At 40.0% G+C, this 26,027-nt stretch overlaps 1 protein-coding gene across 1 annotated transcript in view; it reads right to left on the bottom strand.

Annotated features, from left to right (window-relative positions):
* LOC121382619 overlaps positions 1 to 25,812 on the bottom strand; it is a 47,783-nt gene extending 21,971 nt beyond the window's left edge. The window contains exons 1-4 of the mRNA XM_041512142.1: positions 25,537 to 25,812; positions 11,208 to 11,453; positions 8,190 to 8,432; positions 36 to 302 (exon numbers count right to left, since the gene is read on the bottom strand). Coding sequence (XP_041368076.1) covers positions 36 to 302; positions 8,190 to 8,432; positions 11,208 to 11,453; positions 25,537 to 25,624 — 844 coding nt within the window. The 5' untranslated portion in view covers positions 25,625 to 25,812. The remainder of the gene's footprint in view (positions 1 to 35; positions 303 to 8,189; positions 8,433 to 11,207; positions 11,454 to 25,536) is intronic.
* Positions 25,813 to 26,027: the final 215 nt, after the last annotated feature.

Genomic DNA, 26,027 nt, shown 5'->3' with positions numbered 1-26,027 from the left:
CGTCACTAGAAAGTGAATTCTGGAGTTGTTCTAACCTTTCTTCTCGTAATGCATGACTCGGTACTGTGGCGTCATGTTTGTGTCCATGCCTCTGACGTTTGCCGCCACGTACTGGCTCATGTGACACGCCTGGGTCGTGAACATGTAGTCAAAACTAGCGCACTGGAAACTAGTCTCCGCCGTGCACAGCTGCGCGCATGCGTCGAGCGTGACGCCCAGCATCACTTTGTTGTATATCTGATACCCCTCCATTGGAGGTAGAGATCCGAATCCATAGCACACATATTTGGATAGGGGACCATCTAGAAATATAAATGGTTAAATTAATGATTATTAAGCACACATATGCATGCACGTAAGCACGCACGCACACTTACATAGATGTGTGAGAGAGACAAACACAGACTGACAGAGCGTGAGAGAGAGAGAGAGAGAGAGAGAGAGAGAGAGAGAGAGAGAGAGAGAGAGAGAGAGAGAGAGAGAGAGAGAGAGAGAGAGAGAGAGAGAGAGAGAGAGAGAGAGATATATATATAAGGTGGGCTTTTTTATACGATTATGACAGTTTTTATGATCCAGCAAAGCTAGTGAAAGCATCACCAATACCACACGAACTACGATGCATGTGTATATTTGTTCAGTTGTGAAAATATTATGTTTGCTTATTATCAATAAATATAGATTTTGAAGCCTCCACATATTTACTTTTATATATCACTGCAAAGTTTACAATAAAAATATCTGTTCAATATGGTATATTTTGTCTTCTTCACGTCTGGCTAATAAACTTCACGGTCACGTCCAAAGTACCAGTGCATGCTCTTTATTGCTATTTAACTGCACTGGTTGTTTTTTGTTGGAATCATAAAATCAACAAACGTTATCCGAAATAGATTGCAGCATTAGGGTTAGGTTCTTTCGAGGGGATTTTCTTAGAAGTTGGTAGTAAATGAGTCGAAAATGATAGCAGATTGCGTGTCACTCAATATCTCGACTGGAGGTGACGTAATTTGACAGAGCGCTCTTTTGGAATAGAAGACCAGGAATGGGTAAACGAGGTCTTAGTGTAGGATCAACATATAAACTGACAGCAGCTAAAAGATATTTCTGAGATGCTTAATACCTCGTTATAGATTTCCAGTCATTTTGTCGCAATTTTCCGTACTTATCGTCTCCCGACTGTCATCCAACAGAGCACGACATACATTTAGCAGATCTGTGATCCCGTGAAATTGCATTAAGCTTTTTGCCACGAATATGAACCACAAACGGTGCACGAAGGCAAGCGTGAATTGGAGAGGTATATGGGGCTCACGACTCCGATGTTTTGGTGTGAGAAGCAGTTATAACGTACGTAGTGTGCCCCCCCCCCCCCCCCCCCCACATCTACCCACCACATTTGGGTCAATTATAGATCTGCTCCCGTGAAATATAAATTTTGAGATGACAACTGGACGTATTTCCAAGGGTTAAAGTAGTTATTCCATAGGAGAGATGATAAAATATATTATAACCGATAAGAATTTTTTGAATGAATATAACACAAAGGTGAAGCAATTATTTGTACAATACCTCCTTAAAAATGGTTATGGTTAAGTATATTTGTTTGGACAGTTTTCGTATCGGTTTTACACTTGATACTGATAGAAAACGAAACGGAACTAGAAATGGAACGGAACTGGACGGAACTGAACGGAACGAAAACAAAAAGAAACGAAACGAATCGAAGCGAAATGGTATGGAACGGAACGGAAACAAAACAAGTGAAGCGAAATGGAACGTAACGAAAACAAAACGAAGCGAAATATGGAACGGAACGGAAAGTAGAGGAAGGGACCGGAACGGAAAGTAGAGGAAGGGACCAGAACGGAAAGTAGAGGAAGGGACCGGAACGGAAAGTAGAGGAAGGGACCGGAACGGAAAGTAGAGGAAGGGACCGGAACGGAAAGTAGAGGAAGGGACCAGAACGGAAAGGGTAGGAAATACAAGGGCAGGACGGAAAGAAAATGGAAGCAAAAAGGCAGAGCACGAAAAAGAAAGAGAAAGGAAAGGAATATCTGTGCAATGATTACTCAACACATTTCAAACAACGGCTATTTGGTGTTATACAGTATTTGTGACATTTGGTCTAGACAGTAAAAGAAGAAACCCGCCATAGCCATATTGGCTGGTCATATCGAATACAAGAAGTGGTACTTGGTAGTTGTGCAACATTAATCGAGGCTGGTAGGAACTGGGTTCGTATCCTACCTGACGCAATGAGCGATTGTTCATGCCAGTACCGGCTCCAACCCAGAGTGAGTGCACCGCTAGGCTTAATGAGTAGGTGCAAGGCCACATACACCGAGTTTCATCCACTTCCTGGGTGTGAGTATGGGTATGTCTACCGAGTTTATGACTCCACATGGAGGAGGATTACCCAGAATGCACTGCAGATTCTGTGTATCCCGGGCTCGAGTGATACCGAGATAGCTCAACTGACAGCAAGCGTGGAGCACGGACCTATCAAGTAGTCCCATACCAAAATGGAAATACTACGGCTTCACCATTCATCTCATCATCATCCATGGTTGTAATGTCCAAAAAAAATTCTTTGTCTTTTGTGTTAAATGTTTGTGGGTCTGGCGTTAAAAAAAAGAATACAAAAGAGAAGCTATGCAACATTACCATTTTATAGTCACAAAAGCTAATGTTTGTGAAAAATAACACCTTAGCTATGACACTAGCACCACACCAAAACAGACTAATTTGGTGCTGCTTGACAGTCGAGTAGTAATCGTGGCATTACAGTTTTTGTCATGACATTAATAAGATGGATTGGAAATGTCAAAGACAGGTTCGTAGAGACCAGACGCTACATATTAAACTGAAAGTCGAGATAAATAATAAACAAATGAGACATTGTTGTTTTGTTGGTGTTTTTCAGACGAAACTTTAACGTTTTTATCAATTTTTTTTACTGAAAATGAAATCATTAACGTGACGGAGAATCCGTCGAAATCAATAAAGTACATTAGTTTTGCCTTCATTAACTATCATTAATATTTGACCCCGTGTTTATGAACCTTTTGCAGTGCTTTTTCTCAAATGGTGGGTCGATGGAGGTGGGTCAACAGATTTTGTTTTGTTAGGTGTTTGTGAATTGTGAAATTTAAAAAAAAAAAAATTGTTTTATGACACCCCAGCACATTTTAAACTACGGCTATTTGATATCCAACTGTAACACATGGTTGGTTCGAAACTTGCGTTCGGGTGAATGTCAGCAATAGTGCGAATGATCACTTGTCGATGACTTTTGCGAATTTGTCAACAAATGATATAATCAATTTTATTTACACCAAACGATGCTTCAACCCATACAGCTCAAGTACTTTTCGAGATACACTAAATTTATATAATTTCACGCAATGTTTTGTTAGAGGCCATTTTGTGATTTAACTGCAGTTCTTTCCTACCTTTTACATAGAGAATAACTGGTCACTGTCTTAAGATAGACCTATCAGCTTTATCCTGCGAAAGTTAGACTGACGAATACCGCTAGGCTTTTTCCTAAAGTTTGTTTCGTTTAACGACACCACTAGAGCACATTGATATATTGATCATCCGCTATTCGATGTCTAACATTCGGTAATTCTGACGTAAAGTCTTAGAGAGGAAAGTTGCTACATTTTTTCGTTAGTAGTAAGGGGTCTTTTATATGCACCATCCCAGAGACATGATCGCACATATCACGGCCTTTGATATAGCAGTCGTGGTGCACTGGCTGGAACGAGAAATAGCGCAATGTGCCCACTGACGGGGATCGATCCCGAACCGAACGCGCATAAAGCGAGCGCTTTACCACCGGGCTACGTCTCGCCTCCTGAGCAGGATAAAGACGATATGTTAAAGCAGTAACCGGTTATTTTATTTATTATGCAGTCCTACGTTATACAAAAATAAATGAAATGAAAACGTCAAGTCAAGTTATAGGGTTTAACGTGCACATTCAGAGCAAGTTGTTTTAGCGCACGTCCAGGACAGGAAAGGGTGGGGAGGGAGGAAGATGGGACCGCTCGCACTGGCAGGTGCAAGGGAGTACCAGCAGTCCGACCGAGGTCGGTAACATTTATTTCATTTCAACTTATTTTCGTGCTTATACCCAACTAAGGTTCAAGTACGCTGTCCTGGCCACACATCTAAGCTATCTGGGCTGTCTGTCCAGGACAGTAAGTTAGTTGTTAGTTGGTGATTAGTGAGAGAGAAGAGGGTGTAGTGGCCTTACACCTACCCATTAAGCCCTTAAGAACTCCCTCTGGGTTGGAGCCGGTACCGGGCTGCGAATCCCGTACCTACCAGCCTGTAGTCCGATGGCTTAACCACGACAGCACCGAGGCCGGTAGGTGGGTAAAAGGCGGGGGGGGGGGGGGGGGGGGGATGAATGAACAGTCATATCTTGCCAATATAAATGGTGTTTGCAATATAAATGTGGTTTATTTTACATTTGATAGGTCTTCATTAATTCAAGTAATGGAATTGTGCTCTGTTGTTCCTAATGTACAATAAAGTCTAATATCATAAACATTGCGTGGATTTAATGTAGGTTTGGGATGTTGCCTGGGGTGCGAAAAGTCAAGGAATTGACATTTAGGGTTTAATGACTAGATCTTACGTAAGTATTAATTAGGTCATAGAGAGGCTGCCATCGCCTGCCAAAGAACTAAAAAGAAGAAGGGACATAGAAGGAAAGGGAAAAAAGAAAGGGAACGGAATGAAGTGTGATGAAAATAAAATAAAGGAATGGTAATTAAAGAAAACGAGGGCGGGGGTGTGCGGAGAGAAAAGAAAGAAGGGGTAAAGGAATGGGAAGAAAAGAAAGGAACAATAAAGTTGGGTGGCAACAGAGAGAGAGAGAGAGAAAGAGAGAGAGAGAGAGAGAGAGAGAGAGAGAGAGAGAGAGAGAGAGAGAGAGAGAGAGAGAGAGAACATCTTCTAGGTAAAGAAAGTTATGTTTAACACCGTAGCAAAAGCCCATAGCCTAGTGGACCATGAGAGGCGTCGCCCCTCCTAAAGAACGATTGCCTCCCTTAGAATCTGCTATGGCAACGACTGTGCGATAATTAAGAATACCCGCTAAAAATGAATGGGTCCCACTAAGTCACAAGTGACACCAGCTAGTTACGTTCCCTGCAAGTATTGCTGCATTTCGCTGCGAGATCGCAAGGTTGCAAGAGTTTAATGAAAAACGTTTGTGTTGTTTAACGATACCACTGGAGCACACTGATTAATTAATCATCGGCTATTGGATGTCAAACATTTGATAATTCTGACTCGTAGTCATCAGAGAAAACCCGCTACATTTTTTCCTAATGCAGCAAGGGATCTTTTTATAGGTTGCACTATACCAATTAATTTCCGGCTGGGTCGATGTTCGAGGTGCACCGAACTTTTGATAGAGAAGTTAACACCACAAGTCCTGTGATTGGTTATAAATGTGAGTGTGTTGGTTGTAACAAAAATTAGTTTCATCTGGGCTAAAAATGTATGCAATTTTATTTGATGTAGTACCACCGTGTCAAGTAGCCTTGTGCTTGGAACATGTATGGGGTACCTGTGAAAAAAAGTACTAAAATTTTGTGCGAAACTAGGGGTGTTGCAGAAACATCTGGTTATACCGAAAATGAGCCATGAAAGGTACCATTTTCTGCAGTTAATACTTTGAGGTAGGGGTTGTAGTACTGATATTTATGGGTCACAGTTTGGTTGATATATTGCATATAGTGTTTTTAAACACAAACGTTAACATGGTCGCCTATGGGATTTGAATTGGTATAGTCCAACCTATAGCACATATTCAGTGCATAATAAAAAAGATTATGATTTTTGTGATTTAATGAAATTAAACTACACTATTTGATTAATTAGCCGTCACTCGGCCATGCAAGTTCACAATGACCTTGACCTTGACAATAATTACTGTGCATAGCTCTGAATGGAGTTTGAACAAAAACTAGCACTGAGGAAAAGGTGGTTTTGGCCTATAATTCATACTATAAAGATTTGAATGTTTTTATTTACATGGTGTTTGACTTGCCATATACAACTGCTCTTAAATATGTTAATATATCTAGGCAGTCTGAACTTAGATTTTAATAGCAATTTATTTTTATATTAAAAATAACATGTGCCAATATTGGGATAATGTCTTTAACTTCTATAAACATAGTTAATGTTTCATGTATGTACTTCTGATAGCTTAACTTTTTAAAGACCTTGATTTTTATTGTCCTTTTGGCATATTTATAGGGTGCTAAGTCATATTTTAGACAAATTTTTAGTTTTTAGGGGAAACAAAATTTTACTTTGAAGAATTTTTTTACCAAAGCCATAATTAAAATTTTGGTCACTATTGTTCCTTCTGTTCTCATTTATACATAACAATAAGCTTGTTAAACATATCTTTAGGTCTCCAGATCAAATCCTTTTTTTAAATAATCACTTAGTTTGCTCCCATGAAGTGTATTTTAAGTGTATACTAGATTTAGAACCAATTTTTCCAGATTTGATTATCTACCTTGGTGTAATTTGATGATTTATTTTATTGTTAATGCTGTATTATCCAATGTTAATAGCTAAATGATATGCTGGATTACAGATTGTAGGAATACATCCAATATACATATTTTATTGATCTGGATTAGAAAATAATGCAATAAAATAGATGTTCTGGTAATTATGTCACTTAAAAACCAGGTTTTTTTTTCTGCCAATGAATCAAAATTAAATATGCGAAAGCTGCATGATAATTCCAGATATCACAAATATTTAAAACCTCCAACTACAGTAGGGTATACATAAAATATAGTCAGGAATATTGGTAGCTGCCAATGGTTTTGATGGTCCAATTTGAAGATCTGCATAGCTGATGGATTTGAAATTCCCGCACATGGTAAGCTTGACTTGAAGATGCCCACACTCAGCATACAGGATTTTCTTCCAACAGTGATGTGCAGGACATTAAGTCATTACTTCATACAGATGCAGTCATGTTGGTTTTTCTTCCTCAGACATTGTATTTTTTTAATACTGATATTTCTTTGATGTGCCTATTGAGGTCTTCATAATCTAGGGGTCAGTCAAGTACATGTGTTTCAATGGAATAAGTTTAAGGAGTTGAGGTACTCTGAATAGCCATGCTGTCTCTACATATATAGCTGAGCACACACACACATCTGACAATAAATATCTTCAGGAGTATTATTTTTTAAAAAAATATTTTTTCAAATATGACATATTGCATTTGTACAAAACTGTACAAAATACATGTGCTTTGTGAGGTGTACATTAAATTAGGTTGCACTGTAGAAACAACAGTTTCAGTGAGGTTGTCAGTTTATGTCAGAAGACACCAGATCCTGGTTGTCATAAAAACACATAATTCACCACCTGTTATCAGTATAGGTTGCACTATACCAATTAATTTCCGGCTGGGTCGAAGTTCGAGGTGCACCGAACTTTTGATAGAGAAGTTAACACCACAAGTCCTGTGATTGGTTATAAATGTCAGTGTGTTGGTTGTAAAAAAAAAAATTGTTTCATCTGGGCTAAAAATGTATGCAATTTTATTTGATGTAGTACCACCGTGTCAAGTAGCCTTGTGCTTGGAACATGTATGGGGTACCTGTAAAAAAAAGTACTAAAATTTTGTGCGAAACTAGGGGTGTTGCAGAAATATCTGGTTATACCGAAAATGAGCCATGAAAGGTACCATTTTCTGCAGTTAATACTTTGAGGTAGGGGTTGTAGTACTGATATTTATGGGTCACAGTTTGGTTGATATGTTGCATATAGTGTTTTTAAAGACAAACGTTAACATGGTCGGCGATGAGATTTGAATTGGTATAGTCCAACCTATACGCACTTTCCTATAGACAGGAAAGCACATACTACGGCCTTTGTGCAGTTGTGGTGCACTGGTTGGAACGAGAAAAAACCATTTAGCTGAATGGATCCACCTAGGTGATTCGATCCTGCGACGCAAGCACCTCAAGCGAGCACTCATCCGACTGAGATAAATCCCGCCCCTAGAGTTTAATGAATTAGGCCCCAGGTATCTAGTGTATAGTACCGTAACTGCGACACTAATTAATTACAATTTACATACATAATTTACAAAAATAATACTAAAAATAAAATAAGTAATTTCAAAATACCATTTCTCTTTTCATAGTAGTCGACGCCGTGCCTCATGAGCACCCCGCCCGAGGACTGCGGGGTGTCGTCTGTCAGCCAGCAGTTCTTCCGATCCTGCTCGTAGTCGAACCCGCGGCAGTGGAACTGCATCTCAAACACGCACCTGCGCGCGCACTCCTCCACGCTCACCCGCGGCACATTCCGGTTATGGCTGATCGTGACGACCTGGTTGGGCAGACGATTGAAAAGTTTCTGGAAAGCACCTACAGAGTAGATAAAAAACTAGTTTATTAATATATATTCTAGCATCGAAAAAGAAAGGAAAGGATTCTGGTTTTAAGTTATGGCTTATTACGTCAACAAAATTAAGAGTCAGTTAATATTTTGGTCATTTTAAAATTTTAAATATGGTTTTATAAATGCAGCTTATAGATTTGTAAAGTGTCGACATGGTCTTAAAGTTAATGATTTAAACAACAGCTTAAAACAACAAGCTGATAAGTGGCGTTCCAAGCCAACGTTTAATGATTCATAGTCGAATTCGAATTTCGGTAGTTTTTATAAATGCTCAGAAAATCCACAGTGTGCACGAGTTTTGCTTTAATCAATGAAACAATGTTTAGATCTGTGATAAAACTTGGCAAAATAATGTAATACTTGAAAAGAAACACCAAAACGTCTACTGATCTTTAATTCATTGTGTTGAGGATAGTGTACGATACTTGTAATATATGAGAGCAATTCAAAAGTCCGTGACCTAACCATATTTCAAGTAAAAAAAAAAATCCAGTTTATAGTGCCATTATTCAATGCAGTTTGACAAGATCAAACAATATTATATATTGCACTTCGATTTTGAAATCATTTTAAATGGCCTTTGGTCATTAGGCATCTGATACATGATGTAAAATGTTACTTTTATTTGTTACTTTTGTTTTAGTTACGTTTGTTTGCCATGGTAACAAAATGTAATGTTTCTTGGGTGAATTTATTGACTAACATATAGATGAATATGCGAGTGGTGGGTGAAAGGTTTGAAGCATGAAAGGATGGATGGTTGGATCAGTGGATAAACGGATGGGAGGATGGATGAATGGATGAACTGATGGATGAATGGATGGATGGATTTGTAGAAGAGTGATTGGATGGATGTATCAGTGGATGAGTGGATGGATGGATGGATGAGTGGATGGATGGATGGGTTGGTGGGTTGTTGGGTGGGAGGGGGTAGTTGTATTGATCGGTGGATGGATGAGTTGATGGATGGATGGAAGAGTGGATGAGTGGATGGATAGATGGATGGATGAGCGGATACGTGCATGGACAGGTGTAGATAGATGGATGTATTAATGTGTGGGTGGATGAATGTACGGGAGGATGAATAGATGAATAGATGGATGGATGAGTGGATGGATAGATGGATGGATTGATGGAAGAATGGATGGAGCTGAAGAGTGGATGGATGGATTGATTGATGGATGGATGGATGAATCAGTGGGTAAGTGGATGGATGGATTGATGGGATGGATGGGTGGGTAAATGGATGGATGGATTGATGGGAGGATAGATGGATCAGTGGGCAAGTGGATGGATGGATTGATGGGAGGATGGATGGATCAGTGGGCAAGTGGATGGATGGATTAGAGGATGAATGATCATTGGGTAAGTGGATGGATGGATATATGGGAGGATGGATGGATCAGTGGGTAAGTGGATGGATTGATGGGAGGATGGATGGATCAGTGGGTAAGTGGATGGATGGATATATGGGAGGATGGATGGATCGGTGGGTAAGTGGATGGATGGATATATGGGAGGATGGATGGATCAGTGGGTAAGTGAATGGATTGATGGGAGGATGCATGGATCAGTGGGTAAGTGGATGGATGGATCAGAGGATGGATGGATCATTGGGTAAGTGGATTGATGGGAGGATGGATGGATCAGTGGGTAAGTGGATGGATTGATGGGAGGATGCATGGATCAGTGGGTAAGTGGATGGATGGATCAGAGGATGGATGGATCATTGGGTAAGTGGATTGATGGGAGGATGGATGGATCAGTGGGTAAGTGGATGGATTGATGGGAGGATGGATGGATCAGTGGGCAAGTGGATGGATGGATCAGAGGATGGATGGATCATTGGGTAAGTGGATGGATGGATATATAGGAGGATGGATGGATCAGTGGGTAAGTGGATGGATGGATATATAGGAGGATGGGTGGATCAGTGGGTAAGTGAATGGATTGATGGGAGGATGGATGGATCAGTGGGTAAGTGGATGGATGGATATATGGGAGGATTGATGGATCAGTGGGCAAGTGTATGGATGGATCAGAGCATGGATGGATCACTGGGTAAGTGGATGGATGGATTGATGGGAAAATGAATGTAGATAACGAGTGGATGGATAGATGGTTGGATGGATGGATGGATCTGTTGATGGATGAGTGGATGGATAGATAGATTGATGGGAAAATGGATGGAGATGAAGAGTGAATGAATGGTTGGATGGATGGATGGATCAGTGGATGGATGGGTCAGTGGATGGATGGATCAGTGGGTAAGTGGATGGATGGATATATAGGAGGATGGATGGATCAGTGGGTAAGTGAATGGATTGATGGGAGGATGGATGGATCAGTGGGTAAGTGGATGGATGGATATATGGGAGGATTGATGGATCAGTGGGCAAGTGTATGGATGGATCAGAGCATGGATGGATCACTGGGTAAGTGGATGGATGGATTGATGGGAAAATGAATGTAGATAACGAGTGGATGGATAGATGGTTGGATGGATGGATGGATCTGTTGATGGATGAGTGGATGGATAGATAGATTGATGGGAAAATGGATGGAGATGAAGAGTGAATGAATGGTTGGATGGATGGATGGATCAGTGGATGGATGGGTCAGTGGATGGATGGATCAGTGGGTAAGTGGATGGATGGATTCATGGGAAAATGGAGGAGGTCGTTGAGTGGTGATGAATATTGTTAAGAGACGTTTCACGATATTTGCGGCACTGTACTGACTTCTGTAGTGGTCGACGTTGGGCGCCACCTTGAGGATGGCAACGAGGTCTTCGTGGGTGTTGTTATGGAGGTGACACTCGCGGATGGCGTTGTCGTAGTCGAACGATTTGCACTCGAAGTCGGTCTCCTTGACGCAGCCGGCAGCGCACGACTCGACGGATGCGTTCTTGACCACCTTGTTGGGCAACGCCGACAGCTGGAGCTGACTCATTCGGGTGAACAGGCTGCGAAATGTCGACAGATTCGCTGAAAGAAACAAAAAACAACAAAGAATATAATAATCACAACAGTAAGGTCGGACTTAAGGGGTCGAAATGTAAGACATGAATGAATATTTAACGACACCCCAGCACAAAAATACGCATCAGCTATTGGGTGTCACAACAGAAACGATAACATCCTAACAAAGCAATTAGGCAGTAAATTTCAGACCCCCACCCACCCACCCACCCACACACACACCCCCCAACCACACATACACACACACTTGAGGACGAAAATATATATATTTACTTTATATATATTTTTTTTTAATCTGGCTTGGGCACGCCACCCCACTCATTACAGACCGTGCCCTCTTCATTCTTGATATCGGTCCTACAGGCCTGTATATTAAAACAAAATTAAAATTTCAAAATCTTCATGTGCCACCATTCCGCCCATCTCATCACTCGTAGACTACTCCGTAAGTATTAATACGTCATTATATATCGATTCCGTCGTTACACAAATACATTATATCGGTAATGATATTGGGGATTTCTTTCCTGGGACTGGCAATACGCATCATTCCACTTGGTTTCCGATATCTGGGTCAAGACGGGTGAGTCTCTGGCTTTAATCACGTAAGAAGATGGATGTCCAATACGTGCCCTCAGCACGTACCATTATCACAATTAGTCGCCGCGGCCAAGCGCTGCCGAGCACGAACTGCACTTAACTCTGACGCCGCAGACATTTCGCGGATTGCTGATTATACTGATCCGGCTCTGTCTTCTTGACTTGGTGAGGTTGTGACGCTGTCTGTCACAACTAAACGGTGTCATGAACATAAGTCTCTGGTGTAGAGTCGATGAGACTGGGTGGTAGTAGAATACATGGAGAATGAAGGTAAATTGTGGGAGCATCTGTCTGACACATATCACACATACAAATACACACACTCACACACATACACACTCACTCGCACGCACACACACACTCGTACCCAAGGCACTTATTCCTTCACAGCAAATAAATATCATGACATGGCAGACACTATAACATATTATACCTTTCTATACCTACCCGATGAGACCACACCATCACACCACACCACGTCATACACTATACAATACCCAACCATACCATACCATGCATACCGCACCAAACCACACCATACCATACAACATCCTTAAAGGGACATACCGTAGTTTTTAAACACTAAGGCATATTTTTTACTATTAGAGCCGTTTTTTGATAACTAAAATCATACTTTACTTAGATTTTATTGCTTAGATTATCCATTTCCGTACAATCGAAGTGGTTTTGGTCATCCTGGTGTTTTTAATATCACAAAATGCATTTCTCATAGTTTTAAAAACGCACGTGCGTCTGAGAGGTAACAGTTATGGAGTCGAGTTTTAGTCTATTTTTAGAGGGTATTTCACCATTTCAAAGTCAGAGACTCATGTTTCACTCAATTGTAACTATCCAAATGTGTTACATGTTTGTAGATTAACTAAACTTAATGTGCATTTTCATGGGCTGAAACTAGGATCAGTCCCTTTAAATGACCCATTGATCTCCCCAGCATATATACATGACTGTCCTGAGTTTTGGTGCCATTGTAACATGTATACTACATACGGAGCGTGTTTTTTATAACTAAAATTACATCTTGAAGATAGTTTGTTCGTTAAGAATATCAATGTCTGTACACAGAAGGTGTCTGTTGTCGACCTAATATTATAGTAGCCCAAACCGAATTTTATTTTTTAATAATGCCGTACGTACGTACGAAAGAGAAAACATATTATGAAACAAAAAACCATGGCTGCTACAAACGACCGCAAACACATTGGGTATACAGACAGTGGTATTCTAAACAAGAAAATAGTTTCAATATGTATCGTTTTGGCTATGTTAATCAGAAACATATTACAATGTATGTTAAACTCAGGACAGTCTGTTTAAAATCTGCATATTCAAATCAGATAACACAGCTACAGAAATCACTTCTACTAAAATATGACTCATTTTGGACACTTGTTTCGAAAATGCACATCTTGGAACCCAAATCCTTAATAAATTATGGTTACCTATTTAGAGTCCATAGCATCTACTAGATTGCTTCCGCTCTAACGGTGATCAATGAAAGCCAGACAACAGGAAGACAATATATGTCGTTTGGAGAGTAGTACAGGTCCCTGCTAGCCAAGAGGAATAAACATCATTTGGAAGACGTCAAATGGAAACGACGCTCGAGACCATTTCTATATAAGATTAATGGTTTCTTTAAGTAACAGTGCGTGTTCCTTTAACGGAGCGGTTACTTTGGAAACTAAAAACACACAGCTATACAGTTAACTCGCAAGATAGATTTAAACTCATGGAAAGAGGTGACATGGTTATGCGTAACATTCATTTGACCGAAATGTAATTTACGTAGCCCTTCAAGAGCGCTTTTCTGAAGTGCTTAGGTTATGGGATCAAACCCTTACAGCTGACTCAATTGCTCCACTCCCACACCCACACCCGACCCAACCAGTATTCCACGACTGGTATATCAAAAGCCGTGTTATGTGCTTTTCTTTTTGTGAAAAGGTGCTTATAAAAGACCCCTTGCTGATGGTGAGTAAATGTAGTGGGGTTTTATTTTCTGAAGACTACAGGATTTTCAGAGTGACCAATGTTTGACATCCAATAGCCGATGATTATTAATTAATAAATGTGCTTTAACTGAATCTTTATGTCTAATTAGCATTCGATCACTATATTTTGGTCAGACTATAAGACGTCAACACTTTGGGACCAAATATTTAACTATATATTCTTCTAAAATTAAATCGTAACCAGACTATAAGATTTATTCAGATTTATTGCAAATGTCAATTCACTTTCAGCAGAAGATTAGCCTTGCACTTAAATCTGGTGGTTTAAAATACGGCATACACTGGAAGACCAAGATAGTTGTATGCCAAAATGTATAGATCTTAGATGCTGAAAGTCAATAGATAACTGTCACTGGTTGTTTTTAATGAACCCTGGTTCCCATACACTCTGTAACAGGTCGGTGTCCGACGCAGACCAACACAGGCTGACGTCAACCGCCGCAGATCCAAGACATGCTTTATGGGAACTCAGTCACAGACGGTTTGCGTGAGACACGTCCGTCGCAGATTTGTGGCAGACGTTTGCGACTGCCCGCCCTCTCCTCCAAAAAGGTCTTTGGTCTGCATCAGTATTCGTTGGTCACTGAGCTGCTACATATTCTTATAAAAACCAGGCTTAATGATGGGGAATGATTGACAAAACACTGACTAAAATTAGATTTTAGTTTTGTATGGGTGGACTTTGGAGAGGGCTGAAGTCGAATTTGAACTACATACATTTCAAGGATACATAATTTGAAGCACAGGTAAAACAAAATCTTTGTTTATCTCACTGGTCAGATTCTAGCTCAGCCCTTGATTTATGGCACTTCTACCAACTTGACATCAGGCCAAATTTTCACAAATCGTATTTGTCGCAAAACGAATCACCAGGCCTAAGCTCAGCCAGCGAACGTTTCGCTAACGTTCGCGAATTATTCGATTGGTTCCCGGTGTGGCCATTTAGTTAAACGTGAAGCTCATAAGCCAGTCTAGCGGACGTTAGCGACAAGCCGTTGACTAACTTACCCCTGATCTCTGTTTTCGCAACTATGATTTGTAACAACTCCAGCGCATCATCCCGTATTCAATACTAGTATACTTACCCAGTTTGATTCATTCGATCTTAATTTCATTTATCTGATTATATCCAATCGAGTTTCAAGTACGCTGTCCTGGACACATACTTCAGTTATCTTGTTGTCTGTCTAAAACATGGATTAATGGTTATTTGATAGCGATTAGTAAGATAGAAGTCGGTGGAGTGGCCTTACGCATCCTCTTTGATATGTGAAAACGAACTCGGTCTGGAGACCGGTTCCAAGATACGAAACCAGTAGGCCTATCTACAAACCTTGAGGGCGGGGCGAAACCCAGGGGTAAAGCGCTCGCGTAATGTGCAGTCGGTCTTGGATCTATGCCCGTCGGTGGGCCCATTAGGTTATTTCTCGTTCCAAACAGTGCACCACGACTGGTATATCAACGGCCGTGTTATCCTGTCTATAGGATGGTGCATATATAATATTCCTTGCTACTAATGGGACAAATGTAGCGGGTTTCCTTACTAAAACTATATTTAAACATTTTTTTTAAACATTTGACATCCAATAGCCGATGATCAATAAATCAATGTGCTCTAGTGGTGTCGGTAAACAAAACAAATTTTAACTTTCAGATTACTTAAGAACTATGCCATCGTGGCCGGGTCGAAGGAAACCAGTTTGTTTACAGGGTTGTCCGACTTTCTCTCAGTCTGTCTTAATCCCTCTCGCCTCTTTTTTTCTTCCCTCCTCCCTCCTCCCCCCCCCCCCCCCACCCACCCCCCTCTCTCTCTCTCCCTCCCTCTCTCTGTCTCTGACTCTCTCTATCTTTGACTCCCTCCCCCTCTCTCTCTCTCTCTCTCTCTCTCTCTCTCTCTCTCTCTCTCTCTCTCTCTCTCTCTCTCTCTCTCTCTCTCTCTCTCTCTCTCTCTCTCTCTCTCTCTCTCTCTCTTCTGTCTGTCTGTATGTCTGTTCAAGACCATGATGTCTGACTTTGCATCCGCTCTAGGTCCAGCTCCAGTGTTCACCTTTCCATGCATATAAGGACATCTGTCGAAGGCGTCCATCATAATGTCTATAACTATATACTACAACAAGAAGGTGCTCCGGGGCCAAGTCTTGTGGTTCAAAAACATGTCTGGTGCCAGAGGCTTGTCCAGAACATAGCACCGAGTTCAGATATTGCCACATATATACGCGATCTCATCACATCTCCGGCTTTCACCATGGGACAATCAGAAAATGGAATTAGCGGCTGTGTTAAGTGTCCGTCCTTATCTATTTCTGATCCAGGACGTATTCTGCTTCAGGGTGCTATTAGAGAACTATTAGAGATCTGTTCGAGACATATTAAGGACGCTAGTGTTTGTATGGTCTTGTCTAGCATGAATTCGGTACGAAGGAACGTCCGTGCAATCCAACCTTTTATGTGCACGTATTTTTGTGAGTTTGTCACATACTTCAGGGTTTTGGGGGGCTGTCTGTCGATTACAAGGGTTAGTGTTCTGTTAGTAGTTAGCGAATGAAAGTTTGTTTTGTGTAACGACACCGCTAGAGTACATTGTTTTATTAATCATCCGCTAATGGGTGTCAAACATTTTGTAATTTTAACATATAGTCTTAGAGAGGTAACCCGCTACATTAGTAGCAAGGGATCTTTTATATGCACTATCCCACAGACCGGATAGCACATGCCACGGCCTATGATATACCAGTCGTGTTACACTGGCTGGAGCGAGAAATAGCCCAATGGGTCCACCGACGGGGATCGATCCCAAACCGCCCGCCCATCAAGTGTGTGCTTTACCACTGGGCTACGTAGATAGTGAGACAGACTTCGGTGTATTGGTCTTACACCTCCCCACTGAGCCGTTAAAACACACTCACCGTTAGAGCCAGTGGTGGGACACAAACCCAGCGCCTACCAGCCAAAAGGCAAATTAATAGCTTAAACCAGCACGCCATCGAGGCAAGAACATGTTCAAGGGGATTGCGATTGGTCGCTAGACTGGTTTTTACGCCATACGTTAGATGGAGGTAATATAATAGAATACGATGGTACCAGTCAAATAGTTGGCAAGTGCTCTGCTTCCAGAACGCGCCACGGTTATATACTAGTTAGTAAGTGGCGCTTACTTAATAATACACTGGTGTTTACTTTAATATCCGCTGTACATCCAACTCGAAAGGGTCTTTATTAGCACACCAATTGTCCCCGGCAGCATCAGGTCTAGAGCCCTTCGTTTTCTGGTCCCTTTATCCGCTGACAACCCCGTGGACCGAGTCGTTCTTGTCATCATTTCAATTTATTTCGCATGAGGAGAGATTATGCAGCTTTGAATAAGAAACTCGTAGCCTAACGAGGGCAGTATTAACTACCGATACAGTGTGGAGCTGTTAGCTCCGGATTTGGCCACGGCAATTCATCTAGCCGACATTAACTGTGAATAACGCAATCAATAAAGGCAATATTGCCATCTAACAATAAGACACAGACTCCCCAAGAGCAGAATTTCCCGTCGCCGCATTTGACTGTTCCAAATTGGGTCGTTGGAGATTGCGAAAGTTGATGAAACACCAATCATTTACCAATTATTTGGCAATAACGGCGCTTTAGTTAATTTGAAAATATTGGCAGAGACTGAAATGCGCCATCCGCCGGCCCGTTTGGCCATTTTAGTAAAATAAAGACGCGATTCCCATCTCCACAGAAACAGTTTTCCTGCCACTCGTCCACTTCCGGTTCGACTTCCGCTTCCGAGTTTATATAGCCCAATTTTCGTCTCGGTTACCACCAGAGGCGTTTTAGTGTCTGGAAATCTATATTTGTAATTGTGTGTATGTGAGTCGTGCGGTACTATATATATACTGCTAGCAATAAGTTAGGCATCCTTTGGTAGGTTTGTATTCTAAGTAGGCCTATCATATGTAACTTTTGGCACGTGTGTGTGTGTGGAGGGGGGGGGGGGGTCTAGGGTTGACCCCCTCCCTGTTCAACTACATTTTCGATTGGGGTTTTTCATAATATATTCTATATTCCGGTTGGAAGAATGACTCGACCCCTTATAAACTTCGCTCGTTACAGCCTAGACCTCCCCCCCCCCCCCCCCAGTTCAAATTCCTTCACACGCGCCTAAATTTGGTGTTGTCATATATATCAATGTTTATTGGTGACAATGAAGTTGTTAGTGATGGTGGTGGCGATCAATCTAGATGATTATGACGATTGATTAATGATGGCGATGTGCCCATGACAGTGGGCTTGAATATCAATTGGATATTTTTAAGCATGAAGAAAATATGCATGAAAATAAAATGGAGGTCACATTTCCCAGCTCCATTTTATACCATTTACAGATAAATCTGACTTATGTGTGTGCTCAAGACAGCATGCTTGAATCTTAGTTCGATGTACCTAAGTACAAAAGAAGATTAAAAAGAAATAAAACAGAGACCAAATTCCCAGCTCTGGTGGATGCCCTATGCATATAGATTGGATTGTACGTACGTCTGATATACATAAACAGTTAGACACTGATGAGTTATTGATTTTTACCGCTATCTGTTAATGACTACAAAAAAATGTAACAATAAATGTCAAAGAGAAAACACTGGCTTGGTAACAGTTGTTTCTTTGATACATGTATTTACGAACGATCGCATTTCAAAATGAAAATCTATTTCTCGGATTACACTTCTGCCTAATACACAAATTGAAAAGCTCTGTATCACCCATTGTCTTATTCTTGACGTACATGTTCGGCTTAAGGTCCGTATTAGCCCGAGTACTCTGCCGCTCGAGAGCTAGACGGACATTTGGACGTCCACATGTCTGTATAGCTCTTGAATACCAGAGTATGGACGTATTTCAGACGCACGTGGTAAGGTGGGTGTACACATATGTATATTTGGTCATCGTCATGTTTGTAAAAGTATCAACACAGATTTAGTTATCATAGTCACTGTTTCGTATGGTAACAATTCAAAAAATTGTATTGTACATTTATTACAGAAAACGGGGCGGGACATAACCCATTGGTAAAGCGCCCGCCTGATGGTCTAGGATCGGTCCCAGTCAGTGGGTCCATTGGGCTATTTCTCGTTCTAGCCAATGCTCCACAACTGGTGTAACAAATGCTGTGGTATGATTTGCATATAAATGACCCATAGCTGCTAAATGGAACGAGAAGCCCATTGGGTGGCAGAAGCGGGTTTTCTCTTTCATGTGTGTGGTCCTCAACCATATGTCCGACGCCATATGAACGTAATTAAAACATGTTGAGGACGTCGTTAAATAAAACATTCCTTCCTTTCAACGTTTCTATTGTGGAATAAAGAAAGAGATGGAATGGTTCAGTGTGTGTGTGTGTGGGGGGGGGGGGGGGGGGGGGGGGGGGGGGGGGGCTGGATTTAGCTCAGTCGGTTGAGCGCTCGCCTGACGTATTTGTGTTGCAGGATCGAACCACCTCAGTGGATACATTCAACTTACTGGGGGTTTTCTTGTTCCAACCAGTGCACCACACTTGAGTCAAAGGCCGTGGTAAGTGCACATGAAAGATCCCTCGCTGCTAATGCAAAAATGTAGCGGGTTTGCTCTGCTAACTACGTGTCAGAATTACCAAATGATTGACATCCTATAGCCGATGATTAATTAATCAATGTGCTCTAGTGGTGTTGTTAAAGAAAACAAACTTTCAGGGGTAGAGCTCGCGCCTAATGTGTGATAGGTTGAAAGACCGATCCGTTGAACAGACGAAAGAAACAAACAAAATGTCGCTATTAAGATAATACTGATTCCACAATAAGTGACGTCACTGGAACAACCAATATATAATATCTGTTATGTGCTGTAAATACAAGTATGACTGTATGTATTTCTAGCACGTTTCGTCGCGTTCATATACAGTATATTCCTTATTGCATGGTTTTTCTCGTCAGGATCAGGTGTTCTGAGGCAGGTGTTTGATTAATGCTTTCGCTGGTCTTTTGGTATCACGCACTCAAAGCAAATCGAATACAGCACCTTTATCCGGCACTCACTATAGTATCGTCAAGATATGATGACTACGGTAGATACAATTCTATATATTCAGTCCCTGACCAAAATCATAGCTTTTTAGGACGGATCTACTTTTACACTAGTTTCGATCAGGAAATGCATGTTGTATTGTATTATAAATTACTTATTATTTCATTTTATTTGCATTTGGTTGTTTTGATTTTTAAAACCTATTTTGAAGACAATTTTTTATATAAAAATAAGAAATGATTTTGTTTTGGTGTATAGATAGGCGAAAAGGCATTCAACATGTGTGGATATACTATTCTGGAAAACACTTCTCATTTAATAATTTGTTGTTTTATGTGAATTGCAGGATAAATAAAATAACTGGTTACTGTCTTAAAATATCGGCTTTATCCTGCTCGGGTCGAATGACTAATTCCGTTTGGTACAGCCTTGCGGCATTCACCATTCTAAACTTCGCAGGATAAAGCCAATATCTCAAGACAGATAGCAGGTGGGGCTTTGTACCCCGATCAGGGCAAACTAGGGAGCTGATGGTTGTACTCCACGCTGTTATAAACGGGACACCCTTCCCCGCATTGTTGCCTACGTCGGTGTTTAAACAAGAATTATTATTATTAGATAAAAAAACAAAAAAACAAGACAAACGTCCTTTCAATGTCTTGATTAATATATATATATATAGTATTTATATTTGACTTGACAATTAACCTATACAACTTTAGCCAAAAGCATCTAAAAAGAAATATATGATTAATTTTCTATCGATTTGTTTTATATATACATACGCAATTATTAATACAAAATTATTAATATATTTAATTCAAACGTTGTCGAAAATAAACGTACATCCGATTAATTTTCTATATATATACACACACATATGCCCGGTACTTATACTATATATACACATGTGTAAACACACGTGCGCACACGCACGTATACATACATGCACGCACACATGTACACACACACATACACGCATGCATGCATACATACATACAATATATAGATATACATACATACATACATACTTGTGGGGTGGGGTGGGTGAATGTTAACATGCTCATATACCACTAAGGTTTCGAGCATGTCTGTCCCGGATCCCGTCTCTGGATAGCCAGGGGCCCGATCCGGGACAGATACATACTTGTACCCACAAAATCTATCCCCGTTGATACCAACGGACTTAATGAACCTAACCTAATGCCCATATTAAGTCCTCGAACAAAGACGGACCCAGTCGGTTATCTAACCGTGTTCACGGTCGTGGCAATTAAAGCCTGTTTCTGTCATGGTGCGAGGATTATAGCCAGGAAATGTGCCCGCGCGACATCACAAACGTTCGCCGTTTGAGATCAATTGATCGTTTTTTATAACTTCACTCTTCACACAAAATCTTTTCCAGAGAGTGATATCGTATGAAAAGGCCAACATAATATTTCCCTGTGCGTCGATATTCTGTTTGATATTGTACTGGAGCGAGGCGAATACAGGGGAACCGAGCGTGACGCCAATATTAACAGGAAGGCTCATACTGGCTCATACTGGCGCACGGAGGAAATTAACGCTATTCATTTTGCTGGAGCCGGAATTAACTCAGTCGCTCGAGAGCTTTGCCTCGTGGGCTTGGATCGTAGGATCGAAACCTCCCAGTGTACCCACCCCCACCCCCCCCCCCCCCCCCACACACACACAGTTCTCAGCCAATGTTCCACCAATGACCCCCACACACACATCTCCCAGACAGTCCCACCAATCCCTCCCCACTACACACGCATACATCTCCCAGCCAATGTCCCACCAATGCCACACACACACACACAAACATCTCCCAGCTCCCAGCCAATGTTCCACCAATCCCCACCCCACCCCACACACAAACATCTCCCAGCCATTGTTCCACCAATGCCCCCTCCCACACACACACACATATATCTCCCAGCCAATGTTCCACCATGGCTCCCCCACCCCCCCCCCCACACCCCACACACACCCACACATAAACATCTCCCAGACAATGTCCCACCAATCCCGCCACACACACATACAAACCTCTCTCAGCCAATGTTCCACCAATGCCCCACACATACACATACATCTCCCAGCCAATGTCCTACCAATGCCTCCCCCCCCCCCTCCCATATATATATATATATATATATATATATATATATATATATATATATATATTAAATTATTATATACAATGAATCACATACTTTTAATCTAACATATTAAGTAACAATACATTAAAATATATAAACCAAAAGATATTAAATAAGTACAAGCATGGAAGTAATACATTCAAAGTTATAACAAATGCGTCTGAAAAGTAATAACTTTTTAACAGATGAGTGCTGTAACGTGTATGCCAAACAAATATATTTACCAATATCAATTAAATCTTTAGTGTTTTGTGTTGGCATCAGCTGTATATATCTAAAGACGGAAGGATTTCGTCTGTAGTATAACTTGATATATCATTCTGTTTTGGAATAATGGGCAAACTAGCATGAAGTGATATTCATCTTCAACATCTTTATTACAATGGTGACATTTTCTATTATTGCGTTCAATATTATGGTATCTTCCTCTTTCAATTTGCAAGTCGAGGGATGATAATCTTACTTTGGTTATGTACTTTTTACAGTGGACGGGTATGTGCTTACACAAATAAAATTGCAGAGTAATATCCATTATAATATGTTTATATAATGTACATTTTGTTGATATCTGAACTTCATTTAGCAGATTCTGCTTAAAATACGCTGCTTCATTTTCATTAGAGTATAATTTACGTTGATGACATTCTGGTTTATCCAAAGATGATCAAATCCTAGTTCATTTAAACTTTTTTTCACAACACCTGCCCAGTTGTTAGAACAAGATTTTAATGTGTTATTCAATATTACCAAATTTTTGTACGCTGTTTTCAAAATACAGTTTTCAGTAGTCAGTAGTTGTACCCACTACTTAAGTATTACGTAAGCAATTTTAGTCATTAAAATGTGTGTTAGTCAGTAGCATCATAACAATTGCAACAAGCTCAGGACAGTCGCTTTAAGTTAAAAAGGAAACACTACACGAAAGGTCGTTAGATACCATTTATTTTTAAAAGAAAATCTTTCAAAGAGTGTATATAGCAACTGAAACGAGTTGGATGCGTTTTTAAACAACTTGTAAGATGAACGGTATCTAGAAGACACAAGTATTCCATTTCTTTAAATACCTTCAAAAACCAGGTTTGAAAGAAATTTACTTATTTTCAAAAAAGACATATTACGCCGCTTACACCTACTTAGTTAACAGTTAGGTAGAAACAGTTTCCGAAGTGTTAATTGCAGTAGAAGGTTTGGCTTTTAAATCGGCGTCATCGAGAAGCCAATTCAGATTTGTTTTTAATCGCTATCCAGTATACATTGGGGGTATTGTCATATGATACCACAAATCCAACAACGTTTTCTTCAACGGGCGCGTTAGTCTCAATACAATTATTTTAGTAATTCGACATATACACAACACATGTATGCATTATATGGGATGGAGATGGTTAGGGAGAGAGAGAGAGAGAGAGAGAGAGAGAGAGAGAGAGAGAGAGAGAGAGAGAGAGAGAGAGAGAGAGAGAGAGAGAGAGAGAGAGAGAGACAGACAGACTATTGTTCGCACCACTTAAATAAGTATGTATTTTTATACGTAGCCCTTAGTAAAATGTCACCACAATCTTTCACGATTTGTCTTTTTGTTGCCTGGAATTGTTTTAGGGTTGGGGAGATGTTAGTCATGACATATTCTGAGTATGTGATCGACTAAAACCCAAAATATAGTGCAGAAAAATAACATATCCTTTGTCTCCAAGATGAAATATAACGTTAATGTCGTAATTGTGGAAACAGAAGCAAGAGATGAAATACGTTTGACAAGATGTGATTATGTGTTTTGGCGATTTAAGCCTAAACATGGTCTATATATAGGACCATTACGATAGGGAGGCAGCAAAGCCGATTAAACCTGCTTACGACTAACACTGATTTAGGGCAAAAAAACAAAACTGAGTGGTTTTCATCGCCGTATATTTGGGGATAACAAAGAAAAAAAAAAGAGACAAAGAAAGAGTAGAAATTTAAAACAAAATAAAAGAAAGAAAAAAGGAAAGAAAGAATGGAATAATGATAGAGAGAAAAGAAAGAAAAAAGAAAAGAAAAGGAAGGAAGATGAGAAACCCCCCAAGGAATTTGAACTGTAGTTGTTAATTTGATTACAACTTATTCAATAACTCTGCTAAAAGCTGACACAAATATTGATCGCAAAGACGTGAACAGCACAATATGTTAACGTTGATTACTCATTATGCACACACACCGTGCATATGGAATGGGCAACAGGTGCACGTGTGGTTTTGTGTAACATATAGACATTTTTCACCATATCAGCTGTAAAAAGAATTCATGACAAATGATTCAGTACCTAATAAACTATTAGCATTAAATAAGAATATAAATATTTCTATACAATTGTAATATCACCATGCCGTTTACTTAACAATAGACTAAGGAACAATGTTCTATTCTATAAATGTACTACATACATACATACATACATACATACATACAAACATACATATATATCAATAATTTAAATACAATGTACTTTGTATATATGAATTTATTTAAAATTTGGCAATATGCAAAGATATAAAGATATTCCTTTAATATAACAATAACTCTTAATACAATTATTTATTTGTGATAAAACTCAAAAAGGGGAATTTGCTATTACAGTGAGAATTTACATCACGTTTTTTTTTTCTTTATGTCATATAAAATTAATTTTATGACATAATTTACAAACATCACACACACGCGCGCGCACGTACACGCACACTACTATAAGCTACTATCAACTTGTTTTAATGATCATATAAAAAATATTAAATACAACTCACTGTAGGTACATTTGTATATATATACATTATATATTATTTTAATATACTATTTGGTTATATGAAAATGTGCACACGAAAAGCATCTGTCAAAGGCATAAAAAAACCCCATTAAAGCTCATTAAAATGTATTTTAAATAATTATATTTTTTAACCTTTTTTACAGTAAAATTATATCTTTGCCGAAGCAAACTAAAAAAAAAGTTGAGAAAATTAAAGATGGCGTTTGGTCTATAAATTGTTGAATATTGCTAATTTTCCCAGTACACTTTGCACATACATTCTACCTTACTTCGTCTTCATAACTATTAACATTTCCACTCCTAAGAGAAAACTTTGACATTTACCCTGTCCTGTTCTTATTTATATTAACCGCCTTTCCACTGGACGTCTTTGCTTTTAGAACAAACCGAAAGCGCAGGCTCAAAGCGAATCGACACTCGAGAATTTAAACGAAATATTTGCTTACCGGAAAAGATGCCGATGTTCTGGAAAAGCAGAACTAGCAGAAAGTGAACCAAAAACTTCTTGAATGTGTGAAAACTTGGAACCAACATTTTCTCAAACAATAAAACTCCACTATCCACACGAACGACACGAATTGCTCTTTCCAAACAAAGTAACAGATGTGGTATCCTTGAAATATTCCCAAATCATCAACAGACGACTGAAAATTCTAGAAGCGAGAAGAAAAAAATTGTAAACAGACGACATATATCCGAAAGCAGTAGGCTACAAGTAGCTGTCGTCTGCTCGATACAGTTCCAGCGCGTGAGGGCGTGCGTGGAATCAAGCCCTGGACGAGGACACGCAGCTAATGAAAGCGGCAATGAAACCCGATGGACGTTTTGAGTCCTTTGCAAGACGGAAGATTTCTCGGATCTATAAAAGAGTTCGATCAAGTAAATATGAACGCCTTGTCTTATATGAAAACGTCAGTGGTACTGGCAGGACGGCAGC

This window comes from Gigantopelta aegis, chromosome 10 (assembly GCF_016097555.1).
Source record: "Gigantopelta aegis isolate Gae_Host chromosome 10, Gae_host_genome, whole genome shotgun sequence".
NCBI classification, from domain to species: domain Eukaryota; kingdom Metazoa; phylum Mollusca; class Gastropoda; order Neomphalida; family Peltospiridae; genus Gigantopelta; species Gigantopelta aegis.
This window is presented reverse-complemented; position numbering and strand designations above follow the sequence as displayed.